The sequence below is a fragment of the Gadus macrocephalus genome, chromosome 19, assembly GCF_031168955.1.
Source record: "Gadus macrocephalus chromosome 19, ASM3116895v1".
NCBI lineage: Eukaryota > Metazoa > Chordata > Actinopteri > Gadiformes > Gadidae > Gadus > Gadus macrocephalus.
In genome coordinates, this window is record NC_082400.1 from 6,527,530 (window position 1) to 6,540,998 (window position 13,469).

General features: G+C 44.5%; 1 protein-coding gene across 1 annotated transcript in view; it reads right to left on the reverse strand.

Moving 5' to 3' along the window:
- The window catches only part of niban2a (niban apoptosis regulator 2a), a 30,120-nt gene that overhangs the window by 8,300 nt on the left and 8,351 nt on the right, over positions 1–13,469 (reverse strand). Inside the window, exons 3-6 of the mRNA XM_060037960.1 lie at positions 12,466–12,594; positions 11,863–11,968; positions 11,393–11,560; positions 2,131–2,246 (exon numbers count right to left, since the gene is read on the reverse strand). Of these exons, the coding sequence (XP_059893943.1) occupies positions 2,131–2,246; positions 11,393–11,560; positions 11,863–11,968; positions 12,466–12,594 (519 nt within the window). The remainder of the gene's footprint in view (positions 1–2,130; positions 2,247–11,392; positions 11,561–11,862; positions 11,969–12,465; positions 12,595–13,469) is intronic.

Consider the following 13,469-nt stretch of genomic DNA (forward strand, 5'->3'; position numbering starts at 1 on the left):
TTAAATCTGTTGACACAGACAATAGAGAGTGGAATGATTGAATTGCCATTGAAGAAGGTGTCAGCTTACAGTGTTGACCCATTGTTCAAAGTAACACTAGGCAGGCTTTGAGTCCCTATTTTACCATCTTGTTTTCTGTGGTGTGGATTGGTTGAAAACCTCCCCTGACATTACACGTGGGCGTGTCCCCCTGTCCCCCCAGCTCAACCTACCGCCCTGTGATCTGTAGTGGCTCATCAACCCCTGATGGTAACATAGGGCCCCTTTAGCACTGATCCAATGGGGTTCGAAAACGTAACGGCATGTAAATGCTCTGAATATTTTATATTTTTTATATTTTTATTTTATTTTTTATTTTCTCAATCGTCAAAGAGTTGGATTTCACTTGAAATGTCACATTCAACACCAGCAGCTTGTCTTTAACACTCATCCAATGTTGTTTGGAAAACGTTAGCTGAAAACACGTGAAGGCGAGCTGATACACACAGCGTCTCTGTTCAAACAGTTTAGGCGCGCATGGTAAACAGAGAGAGAGCTCTGATGAACAGGTCATTCCATCATGCTCCTCGGATCGTGGTTCCTCCACTCTGCCAGCAAGTTATTGTCATGGTAAAAATTTAACGCTGTGCACGCCTCTCATGACGCACAAACAAAAGGCTGTGAGTGTTTTCACACGTTAGGTTCCCCTTGAGTTCACCTGATGAATCTGGATGGCAGGAGATTGCGAGAGATATAAGCCTTGACAACTGGTTTGAACAGGCCCTGCATATAAACAGAGTGTGGTGTGATGTTGAAAGGGGTTCAAACCATCTGCATGGACTAAGATTGAAGTTACTCAATATTTGTCCAAATATTCTAAGTATTGATTATTGGGCCTTAATAATAATAATAATAATAATAATAATAATAATACATTTAATTTAGAGGCGCCTTTCAAGACACCCAAGGTCACCTTACAGAGCATATAGTCATCATTCAAAACTATGTAAAACAGACTAGGAATAAAAGGAAAACAGAGGTTAAACATGAATAATAATAATAATTAATAACACTCAAAGACGCCTAAAGTGAAGGGTGGACCTCACTAATACACCTCTGCAATGATACAAAAGGCGTTTGGAAATTCCTCATACCTCAGTTATATTTTTGCTAGTTGTCATGGGACTTATTAACTCTGGCGATTGAAGCAAGGAAATCCAAGGAGCCGTGAGTGTGGGTTTGTCTCGTCTTTTAGATTAATTGAAAGTATTCCATATTTAAGATCCATTAAACTTTCTATTTTTGTAACCCCAATGTCCACGTTCTATCCTGTAGCTATCCGTGAGCAAAATGTGCCCTCACCACTCCCTGCTCATGTATCTGAACGCACTATAAGTCACTCTGGATAATAAGTGTCTGCTAAATAACGTAAACAGTGAATTGTTTAGTGGCAGCAAGGAGCGGTACAAACTAAAAGCAATGAAGGAGGATGGACAGCTCACCTACATCATTATATTGACCAACACAAGGTGGCATGTGACTTATGTGTGATGTTTGGACAACTGAAGTCGGTCTCCGACAGCGAATACGAGATGTCTAGACACCTGGTCCAGATGAGACAGGAACAATTACCCCCGCCTCGTCTCCTGAGCCTTTGAGCCAGACTTCAATGATGTTAACATTCGATGGAACAAGCTTCTGGCTAACTACTGCCTGCATGGATAAGAGGTGTTTTCATTTGGTCAAAACAGGGATAACAAAGAGGGAAGATGAAACTATGGAAGTGATAGTTGTGGTCAAGCCATATTTCAACAGATACTTGAGAACCACCTGAAACTAGGGCCAGTCTAAAATGGACAATTGGAACCAATTATCCTAGTGCAAGATGCCTTAACCCCTACCTGCTCCTTAATGATAGATATCAGATTTCACTGCAAGTCCTTCTGGGTAATATCTAGTCATTTACTAAATAACTTACTCTTGATTAGTACACACATGTCCTTCAAAGCTACGTTATAACATCACTCAAAGACAAACTGGAAAGAAACAAGGAGAAGCTGGAGAGAAAGCATCTGTCCACTGGTTATCGTACCTCTCTGACAGTATGACACTGGGATATCAAACTAACCGGCTGTAATGAGTCCTCCCTACCTGCGGGGGTCCTCCACACATCATGTCCCAGGTGCCGTAGTGGCCCTTGGCCTGCCTGTGGAGCCGCACGGCGTCGGTGAAGGCGGGGGTCAGGACCTTGCAGTCCTCTGAGAGACCTGGTGGAGGAAGGAGAAGAGGAAGGAACCCGGGTGAGATGGAGAACCGAAGGAGGGCTTATGGTTGATCACAAGGTTTCTGCGGTCACTCCTCCAGATTTTACTTGTGCGCTAGTACTCCAGCTCTCTACTCTGTTACCGTGCTCCAGCGTGATGGCTTTAGGGAACCACAGGTGCAGGGTGGTGTCATGTTGTGTTAAAGCTCTGTGTGAGAACACCTCCTACTGGATAAGCCACTGAGATCGGGTCACGGTATTTTCTCTGCAAAGAGCGTCCCCACACCAATACTACCATACTATTTAGTAGGCCAGAGAAGCATTTAATATGTCCCAATGCATAGGATGAAAAATGCAGCACGCCCAATATACCAGGATGTGGTACTACTGTACATCCGGTCGCATTTCGCAGTATGCAAGCCAGCATGCTTTTTGTCTGTTCTGCCCAACAATCGTCTGCGCATCAGAAGATACGTCACATCAACCGAGCCTTCAAGAAGTCAATGGTTGGCACTACAGGTGTGCTAATCAGTGAAATCCCCTGTAGTACATCCCGATCGTATGCATACTATGAGCAACACTACGTATTTTGTAAGGGTAGCTGCAGCACGTAAAAGAAGGCGCATGCGATTTTGAACACAGCCAGTGTCTTCCTTTTATCTTCTTTGAATATAAATTGGTGGCACGCACTGCACACAGACCGCCATGCCAGCAGCACACCACAACGTGTGTCTTTACACAAGTCAATTCCAAGAAACACATTTCTAGAGCACCACATCTCCGCCACCCTGTTTGTGTTGCGCTCACACGTGCACGAAGGGATCGGCACAGACACAATCCGTTTCTAATCACCAGCCACCCACCAAGCCACCCCCTCCCACAGCTGTATGTCATCCATGAAACAGGAAGTTGTGGGCTGGCTGGGGCACTGATCGTGTGGCGTTGCTATGGATACCGTCCCCTCCTCAACACAGGGACAATGGGAGCGGTTTGAATCAGGCACTGGGCGACCGTCAGACGCGTGTGTTTCCAGGAAGTTGGTGCTGGTGATAACACACCGGTGTGTGTGCATACGTGATTTGAAATAAACAGCCAAGGCGAGGTTACGATCTGTCTGCTGGTGTCAGGCTGACTCTTCACTGGATCCCTCTTGGCACAGAAGTTGCAGATTTTTTTTATTTAAGTATGGCGATGAATATTTGCTTAACAAGGTGCTAAAACAGAGAAGTACAGTTTATGCGATATTTGGGATATATACAGGAGATGAGTTTGAGGATGCCTTTTGAATAACAATGTAATCTTTATTCAAAAGGTCTAATCTATATATGTTCATATAAATCATGGGCATTGAATGATTGCAAAGGCGGTTTCAGCCCCGCCACACGACAACAGTGTGTCTGTGAATCATGGACGCTCGAGTACAATGGAAAATGGGTCGTGTTTGGTCCAGAGCACATGAATAGGAAAACTGGAGCACATCTATGGATAGTCATGTGTGTGTGTGTTTGTGTCAACACAGCGTATGTATTTGTGTGTTAGTGTGTGTGTGTGTGTGTGTGTGTGTTTCTTTGTGTTAGTGTGTGTGTGTGTGTGTGTTTCTTTGTGTTAGTGTGTGTGTGTGTGTGTGTGTGTGTTTCTTTGTGTTAGTGTGTGTTTCTTTGTGTTAGTGTGTGTGTGTGTGTGTGTGTGTGTGTGTGTGTGTGTGTGTGTGTGTGTGTGTGTGTGTGTGTGTGTTTCTTTGTGTTAGTGTGTGTGTGTGTGTGTGTGTGTGTGTGTGTGTGTGTGTGTGTGTGTGTGTGTGTGTGTGTGTGTGTGTGTGTGTGTGTGTGAGAGAGAGAGAGAGAGATAGAGTGTCTTTGGTGTTTTGTCTACCATACACTCAAGCTCTTGATGTTTCGTCTGAGTTTCCGACCCAGGAGGAACTCACAAAGACAGGAAGCAAGTTTACCATGAAGGGGATCGGGAGAAGAGGGAGGGAGAGAGGGAGAGAAGCAGGGATTCATGGAGTTAGGGTGTGCTGGTGGGGACAGTCGGAGTGTGTGTAGGTTAGGGGTGGGCTATGAGGGAGAAGCAGGGGAGGGAGGGGTCCCAGAGTTGGGTTTTATGAGGGTCACAGGGTCAAACCACGAGGGTCGTAATGATCACCAGAATGAAGACTTTCACTGAGGTAGGTTAAATGAGTTTGAATTAATGAATAATGAATTAATCATTGCCTTGTATCCAGTTTATTGTTATTTGTTCAGTATTTTGGTTCAACTGGGTTCTCTATTTAAATTTTGAAATAACTTCTCCTGATTTCATCTCATTGAACAATACCAATCCAATCTAGAAACTCTGAACACGTTCTTTTCTTCAACAATAACAAAACTTGGAAGTGACGTAATGACAGGGGTATGCAGGTATCCTTTACGAGCTGACTGACTCCCTGAATGAAATCCAAAGACCAACACCAATCAAATAACATAACTAGAATTAGAACAACGCCACGTGAAACGCACTGCAAAGAGACACAATAGAAGTTTGTGGGTATGACAGAGGAGGGATGAGCATAAATAGATCAGAGGCATGGAGTCTAAATTAAAGTTTGTTATTTTGGGGAGGTTGCCGGTTGCCGCTGAAATGATAGTTGCTTTGAGATATTTATACATCGACCTTGGTTTAAGCTTGTTGAACGTGTCACTTGTGTTAAAAATGTGACGCTTCCTCCTGAAGCTGTTCAGTGACACGTTAAAACAGGTCCGCGGCAGAGACTGGCCTCGGTTCTTCCAGCCTCAGGATATATTCCTGGATTCAGGGGCTGGGTGAGGTGTCTGTCTCCTGAGCGGGGAACACAACCATTGGTTCTGTGTACATCGAGAAAGAAGCGTCCACAGCGATACAATGGCCTGAAGTGAAGGACTTTTCAAGTGGCCGCTCACGACCCTCGTATTGAGTTACACTAATGGACAATGAGCAGGTTAGAAGTTGACGTCTGCCTCTGTAATCCGATCATAATCTGATCATAATCTGATCCAGTTGACTGGGCTGCGGGATCAGGTAAGAGATTGCCACAGAAAAAAGGGAGAGGCCAACATTGGCAAAGTAATGGCTCTATAATTGTGTTTGTGTAAGTGTGAGTTTGTGTGTGTGTGTGTGTGTGTGTGTGTGTGTGTGTGTGTGTGTGTGTGTGTGTGTGTGTGTGTGTGTGTGTGTGTGTGTGTGTGTGTGTGTGTGTGTGTGTGTGTGTGTGTGTGTGCGTATGTATACAGAGGAACATGTGGCAGCACTTACCACAGTGTGTATTTCAGAGATGTTCCTCCCTGTCTAACTCACAGCCCTGTGGTCGGTGGTGTTCGGACCAGCAGGCTGAGTTCCCAGGCCCTCACCTCCACCATAAGCATATTTCCATTTTATGTAAACACTTGTGTGTCCTTGTGTCCTTGTGTTTATGCATGAGATGTCCATACTGTAGAAAATGTCTGCATCTCCTTTTACCTGAAAGACATTCATGTTTCCTTTACCCGTACCTTTTGGTTTTATTATTTGACAGAAAGGGGTTTACTATTGCCCTGCTTTCTTGCATTAATTTCAGTTATACATTTTTAAATGTTGTTAATATGCAGTTGATAGTTTCACGTGTACCTCCTTTGCATATATTCCCACCATAGCCCTCTCTGGGAGGGAGGGAGCGCTGTCTGGTGTGTTTTCCTTCGTATGGTTTTTCCCTTTTTCCCACGGAATTTGGTAGGTTTTCCCCTTGGCTTCTCTAACACACACAGTAATAAATATACATAATATGCTAAACTTGACCAGACTTCACATTTTTCCACAGAGTTGGCAGATCCCTACTGGGTGCTTCAGCCAAGAACTTCAGGACCCAGTAGAGGCTTGGAGGCTCTTCTAGAATGCAGAGGGTTCTAGAATGTTGCAGAAGGTAACCCCCTGTGATTGATGGGTCAATGGTGGTCCAGTGACCCACAGTCAGGGGCGGGACATGACGGCTGTTACGGCTTCTGTTGTGCTGCTTATTATTGGAGCAGCCAAGCAGGAAGTGGGGGTGGTGTTTTTTCTTGCCCGGGTCAGAAGGGATAACCTCTGTTTTATCCCGGTCGTAAGTCAATGTGTGGACAGTTGGACCAATCATATGGCGAGGTTTGGAAGCAGGGGATAGTGGTGGACTGAAAATGATATAATGATAGGAGGTTCTAGGTTCAAACCCCAATGCCTTGCAGCCTTGAGCGAGATGCCCTAACCCCTTCCTGCTCCTTAAAACTAACTAGGGTTGACCATTTATTCGAGAAGCATTATTTGTCATATTTGTTGAAATTCTCATTACCTCTCCGAAGCAATCAATAAATCAAATGCTCTGACAAAAATAGATACAGAGAGAGAGATGGAGTCAAAGGGACACTTGCCTATTGTAAAGGAGTAGCCGATGCAGACTTTGTAGATAAGCTATAATTAACAGCCATAATAGCTATGCAACGTGGGCGTAACCATATGGTTTTGTAATGAGGTTTACTTACTGGTTGAGTTTGCATTCCAGAAACATCAATCCTTTTATCCACACACACTTTATAACATTTGCATGTTCGTGGATCCGTTGGTGTCTGCATGTGTGTCACTGCATTGTAGTTCGCGAGGATATTTCCCTTGCGGTTGCACTCATTTGGATATTATGAACAGTGTGTCTCTAGGCAGAAGTTGGTATCTCATGTCGGTTTCTGCTCGGTGTGTGATATCTCATTTAATTGCTTTGCATGAAACTTTCTCCTCTCAAATGTCTCGTTCACTGTTCCGGCGCTTCATAACTCAGAAGTGAACGATACAGCAGCGACACATCAGAGAGTATGGGTTACAAAGTGCCCTCGGTGCTTCGTCTGTACGAGACGATAATCCGTTGGAAACAGTGTTTTGTTTTATCTGTTCTTTTTTGCTATGTTAACAATTAGTAGTATTTCTTACACCAAACTAGAATGTGTATTATGATTTACACACGTGATAACCTTAAATAACACGTTACACCTTGCTTCAGGTTATCCTGACTTTATCGCTAATGTAAGTAATTGTAATTGGTAACGTTAGCTAACTGTAAATTGCTTCTGATTTGACTCATGTGTTGGAACGTAAACAGCAAGTTAGCACTACAGGACTAGAGAATCACACACCCACCCACCCACCACACACACACACACACACACACACACACACACACACACACACACACACACACACACACACACACACACACACACACACACACACACACACACACACACACACACACACACACACACACAGCTCCATTAAAAATAACAACACATGAGGGATTTGTTTCCTTTAGGTCTGTGCACATGTGTGTTCCTATTTATGTGCGTGTGCGTGTGCGTGTGTGTGTGTGGCAGGTTAACAACCAGTACAGTTGTGTCCATAATGGGGTAGGGGTCAACCCTACTGGGTCGTTAGTCATGGCAGGAAACAGGCTCTGCTGTAACTCTGAACGTCAACACCACTGAGGTGCCACAGGGCAGCACCACTACTCCATAAAGCCCACCGGATGTGTTTCAAGAAGTAAATACTGGAGAATAATCCACATCAGTGGCTTTCAAACTGTGGGTCGCGGCCCATTAGTGGGCCTTGTTTTTAAAACAATAAACGCATATCTTTATGTCTGTTTCATTTGATCATACGCATGGATGAAGTCTGAAAGTGGAGAATACTCTATTGAAGAAAAATATACATAGAGTAAAGTTAAATACATCACCTGTTTTGTACGCAGTAATTAGAATGTAAAGGTCATATGTCTACAAATGCAATCTATGCAAAATAGGTCAACCACAGATATATACTGTGTCCAATCGTCATTCTATAATGCATCATTGTGCATTGACATTATACTATGTCAATGGAACAGGATGATAGAGCCAAGTTGCCCTTATATGGGCAACGGGGGCAGTAGAACACTGAGGGAAGCGTGTTCTGAAACTTCGAAATTGGAATATTCAGCAGGGATTCTGGAGTTCTCTGAGCATGCCCGAACACACAGTCAGTCAATTGAGAGAGCGAGAGAGCGAGAGTGAGTGAGTGAGTGAGTGAGTGAGTGAGTGAGTGAGTGAGTGAGTGAGTGAGTGAGTGAGTGAGTGAGTGAGTGAGTGAGTGAGTGAGTGAGTGAGTGAGTGAGTGAGAGAGTGAGAGAGAGACAGAGAGAGAGAGAGAGAGAGAGAGAGAGTTGGTAAAGGAGCCTAGTGACTGCAGGAGAGGGAACATGGTCAAATAATAGTCAAAGGAAGGACATGCCATCTTTTGAACAGGCTATGTTCCTGCTATGCTAACTATGTCTCTTTGATCCCTATCTATTGTTAAACCCACTGTGGATTAGGCTGGGAGCCAGGGATTGTGTGTGTGAGCTGGCTTTGTGTTGCCTCTCTGACGCAAGTTTAGACAAGAGGAAAGAAATGCAGTCCAGGTTTCTTATGCTAATGACCAGTGTTTTACCTGCATCTGGTGGGGGTTTGGATAAGGTGTTCACAAGCAAATGTTGGTGGTGAGATCATTCCAAGATCTTAGCATGCGAGTTAACTGAGATGTAACCAGGCATAGCCAGAAGAAGGTAAGAGAGAGAGTGAGTAAGAGAGCGTTAGAGGTAATTCTAGGTGTTTCGAGACCTCTGCTCTTAAAAAGAACACTTTGATGCTTTCTGTTGAACTGAAATCTTCCCTGTGATGAGTGAAGAGTGAGTGAATGAACTGCAGAATCCCTCCTCCTCTGAGAATATCTCCCTAATCCCTTCAATCAGTCAATTTCCAAACAACCTATTGTTGCATCTAGAACCTACATATTCTTGATGCATTTAAAGTAAGTTGCCATTGGTATGTAGATGGACAAGCAATCTCATCTCAAAACCCATTTATATTCACTAACATTTGAATCTGTCTGTGATCTGTCTGTGTCTGTATGTTGTGTATGTATGAACCTCTTCAGGTTCGATGTTTCCTGTTTTGATTTGTTTGCTGCTCTTTACACCATGAATTTGCATAGCACTGACCAAGGCTGTTTTTAGATGTACTCTATATATTTAATTTGATGCATACAGTGGACATGCATACAATGCATGCCATGCTTGCAGCGTACCCAGCATACAATGTTGGCCGATTATTTAAATTCAACCCTGACACAGGGTAGAATCTGTTTTATTTTAAGATCAAGTTAAGTTAGCATCACTAGTGCTGATTTTATGTTGGGATGATTATGTTTTGTTTGGGGGACACGCCATTTTGTAAAGACTATTTCATCTCCCAAAAAGCTCCATCTTGGGCTTCTTATAGGGAGGTGGGGCCCATCTGGTCGGGACTGGTTTGGGTCGATGGGGTCAGAAACAGACGTGTAAACAGATAGCATCTGTGTGTTCGGATTCGGCCGTTACACACTTTGTTCTGTTCTCTCTCTCCGACTTTGTCTATACATAGACTAAACTCAGGTGAAATCATACCCTCATGCACAGACTTACACACACACACAAACACATAAATGTGCATGCACGCAGACATCGATGCACTGTGGCCGCGACTCTTCCAGTAACCGGACTGACATCTGGCTGATATCTTTTTATTTTTTCTTTCTCAATCAATACATTGGATTGAATTAAGACAGATGTCTACTTTGCTGTTTAACTACTTAAATTTCTCGATTTAATTTGTCTATACTGTGATGGTGCTTTTTTGCAATATTGGAGTGTCTATACCGGGATGTCATTGTCTTTACCTCTAAATCTACATTGCAATTGTCTGTCCTACAGTCTCTCGATTGCAGTGGCCCTCTTTGTGATGTCATTTCTTGTGGTGATGCGGTGAGGTAATGCGTTGTGTATTATTCAAATGTCTGTGGTGATGCAAAATGTTTTCATGGCTATGTGGGGCTGTTCCATGTTTTGTCAGGCTATACATGTCTACCATGGCTCGTTTGAAGTGGTTTCACACAAGCTCCACACCCTTCGCATGAGCCAACTCCGACACATCCTCGCAGACTGCTGGTCGACATCAACAATGAACTCAGAAGGCTCACATCGCCTTTACAATCACGACAAGTCCGGACTCAATGAATCAGCTGTTGGGTGTTGTGGTGTATTGTGATGGGTATTGCCTGGTTGTGTAGGATCAAACACTAACACTGTATCTAAGGACACGCCTAGTTTACACCTGGGTTGACCTACTGATCCACCTGCTCCTTCAGATGGTATGCAATGGCTTTACATCGTGATGCATGAATCACACACACACGCAAACACTCTCACACACATGGCACATATCTATGCCTACATACAGACAAACATGTGTACAAAGTATACATACACAAACATATACAGACACAATGGATACACACATTTTCCCATTTTCTGTATCTACGCACACACACACAGACACACACTTTGACGAAGATGACTAGTTGTTGGGAAACTCCCCAGAAATATGTCCTTTCGGGTAAGTCACAGACCTGAAACATCTAATAGCTGACAGCTATGTGACCCAATAGATGTTACAAACTCAGACCTGAATCATCTGTTAGCTGACAGCTATGTGACCCAATAGATAATACAAACTCATTCCTGAAACATCTATTACCTATTGTCAACAACAGCTTTGGTCTCTACTCCACCCTGGATAATGACCCCTCCCTTGCACTCACCACTTTGATCACAACACTCACTAGGGTGTGAGGGTTTCTGTGTGTGTGTGTGTGTGTGTGTGTGTGTGTGTGTGTGTGTGTGTGTGTGTGTGTGTGTGTGTGTGTGTGTGTGTGTGTGTGTGTATATATGTGTGTGTGTGTGTGTGTGTGTGTGTGTGTGTGTGTGTGTGTGTGTGTGTGTGTGTGTGTGTGTGTGTGTGTGTGTGTGTGTGTGTGTGTGTGTATGTGTGTGTATATATGTGTGCGTGTACTCTTAGATTGCAGTGTGCTTGGGAGCTTCAACTTGTGGGTGTGTGTGTCTGTTTGATGCTTGTTGGCTTGTGGGTTTATCAATACATACAAAATATGTGTGTAAAAGTGCATGTGCGTGAGTGTGCATGTGTGTAAATGTGCATGCGTGTCAGTGTGAATTTGTGTGAGTCAGTGTGCATGCGTGTGTGTGTGTGTGTGTGAATGTGCATGAGGCTGCGTGTGCGTGTGTCTCCTCACCGTTGTTGGTGTGCCGGACACAGTCCTGCAGCACGGCATGCCACTTGGTCTGCTCCTTCTCCGTCATGACGCAGAAGTAGTGGTGCCGTGCGTACGGGTGCCACAGGATCAGGGGGAACTGGGTGGCACACTTCACAAAGGGACTGCTGCTGGGCCGCGCCTTCACCCCTGGACCCCAGCACAGCAGGGGTTAACACACTGGGGACTGTCTGTTCATCCATTCATCATCCTTCACCCCTGGACCCCAGCACAACAGGGGTTAACCCACTGGGGACTGTCTGTTCATCCATTCATCATCCTTCACCCCTGGACCCCAGCACAGCAGGGGTTAACATGGACTACTACAGTTGATTTATCAATCCATCTATCAATCTATTCATCCATCCATGATACATCCATCCATCTGTCTGTCCGTCTGTCCGTCTGTCTGTCTGTCTACCTGTCTATCTATCCATATCTAGTGTATGCACCTGGCAGGCTGTTATTGACCAGGTCCATGTATTCCTCCATCGACTTGAGGGCTCTGTATCCGGCACAGTTGATGGTGACCTTTGGGTGCAGGCTGCGGTCATGAGCCTGTTGTAGAGGAGAGGAGGAAAACACGAAGGTCAATATTCAACTAACCTATCTGTTGGTTTTTGCCGAGATAATGCTATCATGAGTGATTATTTACGTAAAGTGGCCCTATTTACCCCAACATCGGACCAGGCGTGAGTACACGCCACTCCTAAGTCTATTCTGTAGTGACATTATAAGTGGGAGAGTTCATCCATATAATGGGTATTTCGTCCTGCCAGCCAACCAAGTGGACTGTACCAACTGGTAGGCTAATTAACAAGATGAATGAATATTATATGGGTATAAGATTGAGATAAACTCTAGACTAGTGTTGTCAAACTAATTGGAGTTTGCAGACCATAATGCTACTTCCTTGGGGTTGGCCTAGAAAATAAACTGAAAATATACAATTCTTCCCCGATGCTATTTGTCGTAACTCTCTCTACGTGTATCATGACGGCGTGGAACACCATATTATGTTTCAGTTGGACAGACCCGCTGTACCGCCGACTCACCGTCTTGCTCTCGTAGAGGCTGATGGAGTAGGAGCTCGCCACGAAGACGAAGCGGTTCCTCCACTTCCTGTTCTCCTCCAGGTACTGGAAGAGGTTCCCCGAGAAGATGGACCGGTCCACCAGGGGGTCCTGACATGGGGGTGATGGTCAGACACCGGGGTTAGACACATGAGCCACAGGATGGTCCCATGGCCTGGTCGGGAGGACCTTATCTCCATTAAGGGATTCTGTTCTATTTTGTAGTGCAATGTACCGGTACTTGGCAATTGAGTGAAAAAGGATTAGCGTATTGCTGATTCATTCTCTCCAAATATTGTTAATTTGAAAGTGCTTTGTGCAAAGGGACTAAGAGTGAACTGTGAAAGGTGCAGGTAGGAGGCCTAATGTTCACATAGACTGCAGACATTTGGGATTGAGCCCACAACCTTTACGCTGGTAAAATCGAATACAATTTTACCATGGGCATGTAACCATATATAATCATGGAAGTAATGCATCCTCATCAGGACTTCATAATCCTATCAGCCTTTCAGAATTCACTTGACCAGTGAGCATAAATAAGTATAACAATGAAAAAACACAACGCTTCCTGTCAGCATCTTGGGCCTTGAATGGCGTTTCCCAGCTTTAATGTGTATCTGTGTGTGTATCTGTGTATGCGTGTGTGTGTGTGTGTGTGTGTGTGTGTGTGTGTGTGTGTGTGTGTGTGTGTGTGTGTGTGTGTGTGTGTGTGTGTGTGTGTGTGTGTGTGTGTGTGTGTGTGTGTGTACGTGCGTTTATGAGCTTTGGGGGAAAGGGAATGGACGTCAAGAAAAAAATATCTAAATAATGTTGACACAGCAACATCCCCCTGACACACTCACAGACACGCACGCACACGCACACACACACACACACACAGTCGGTGCTTTCGGACTTCCTGTGTGAGATTAAAAAATACTGGAAGTCAAACAGGCTGTCAGGGAGAGGAAGGAACAGGAGGGTGGAGGCTGAGGAAGGTGGAG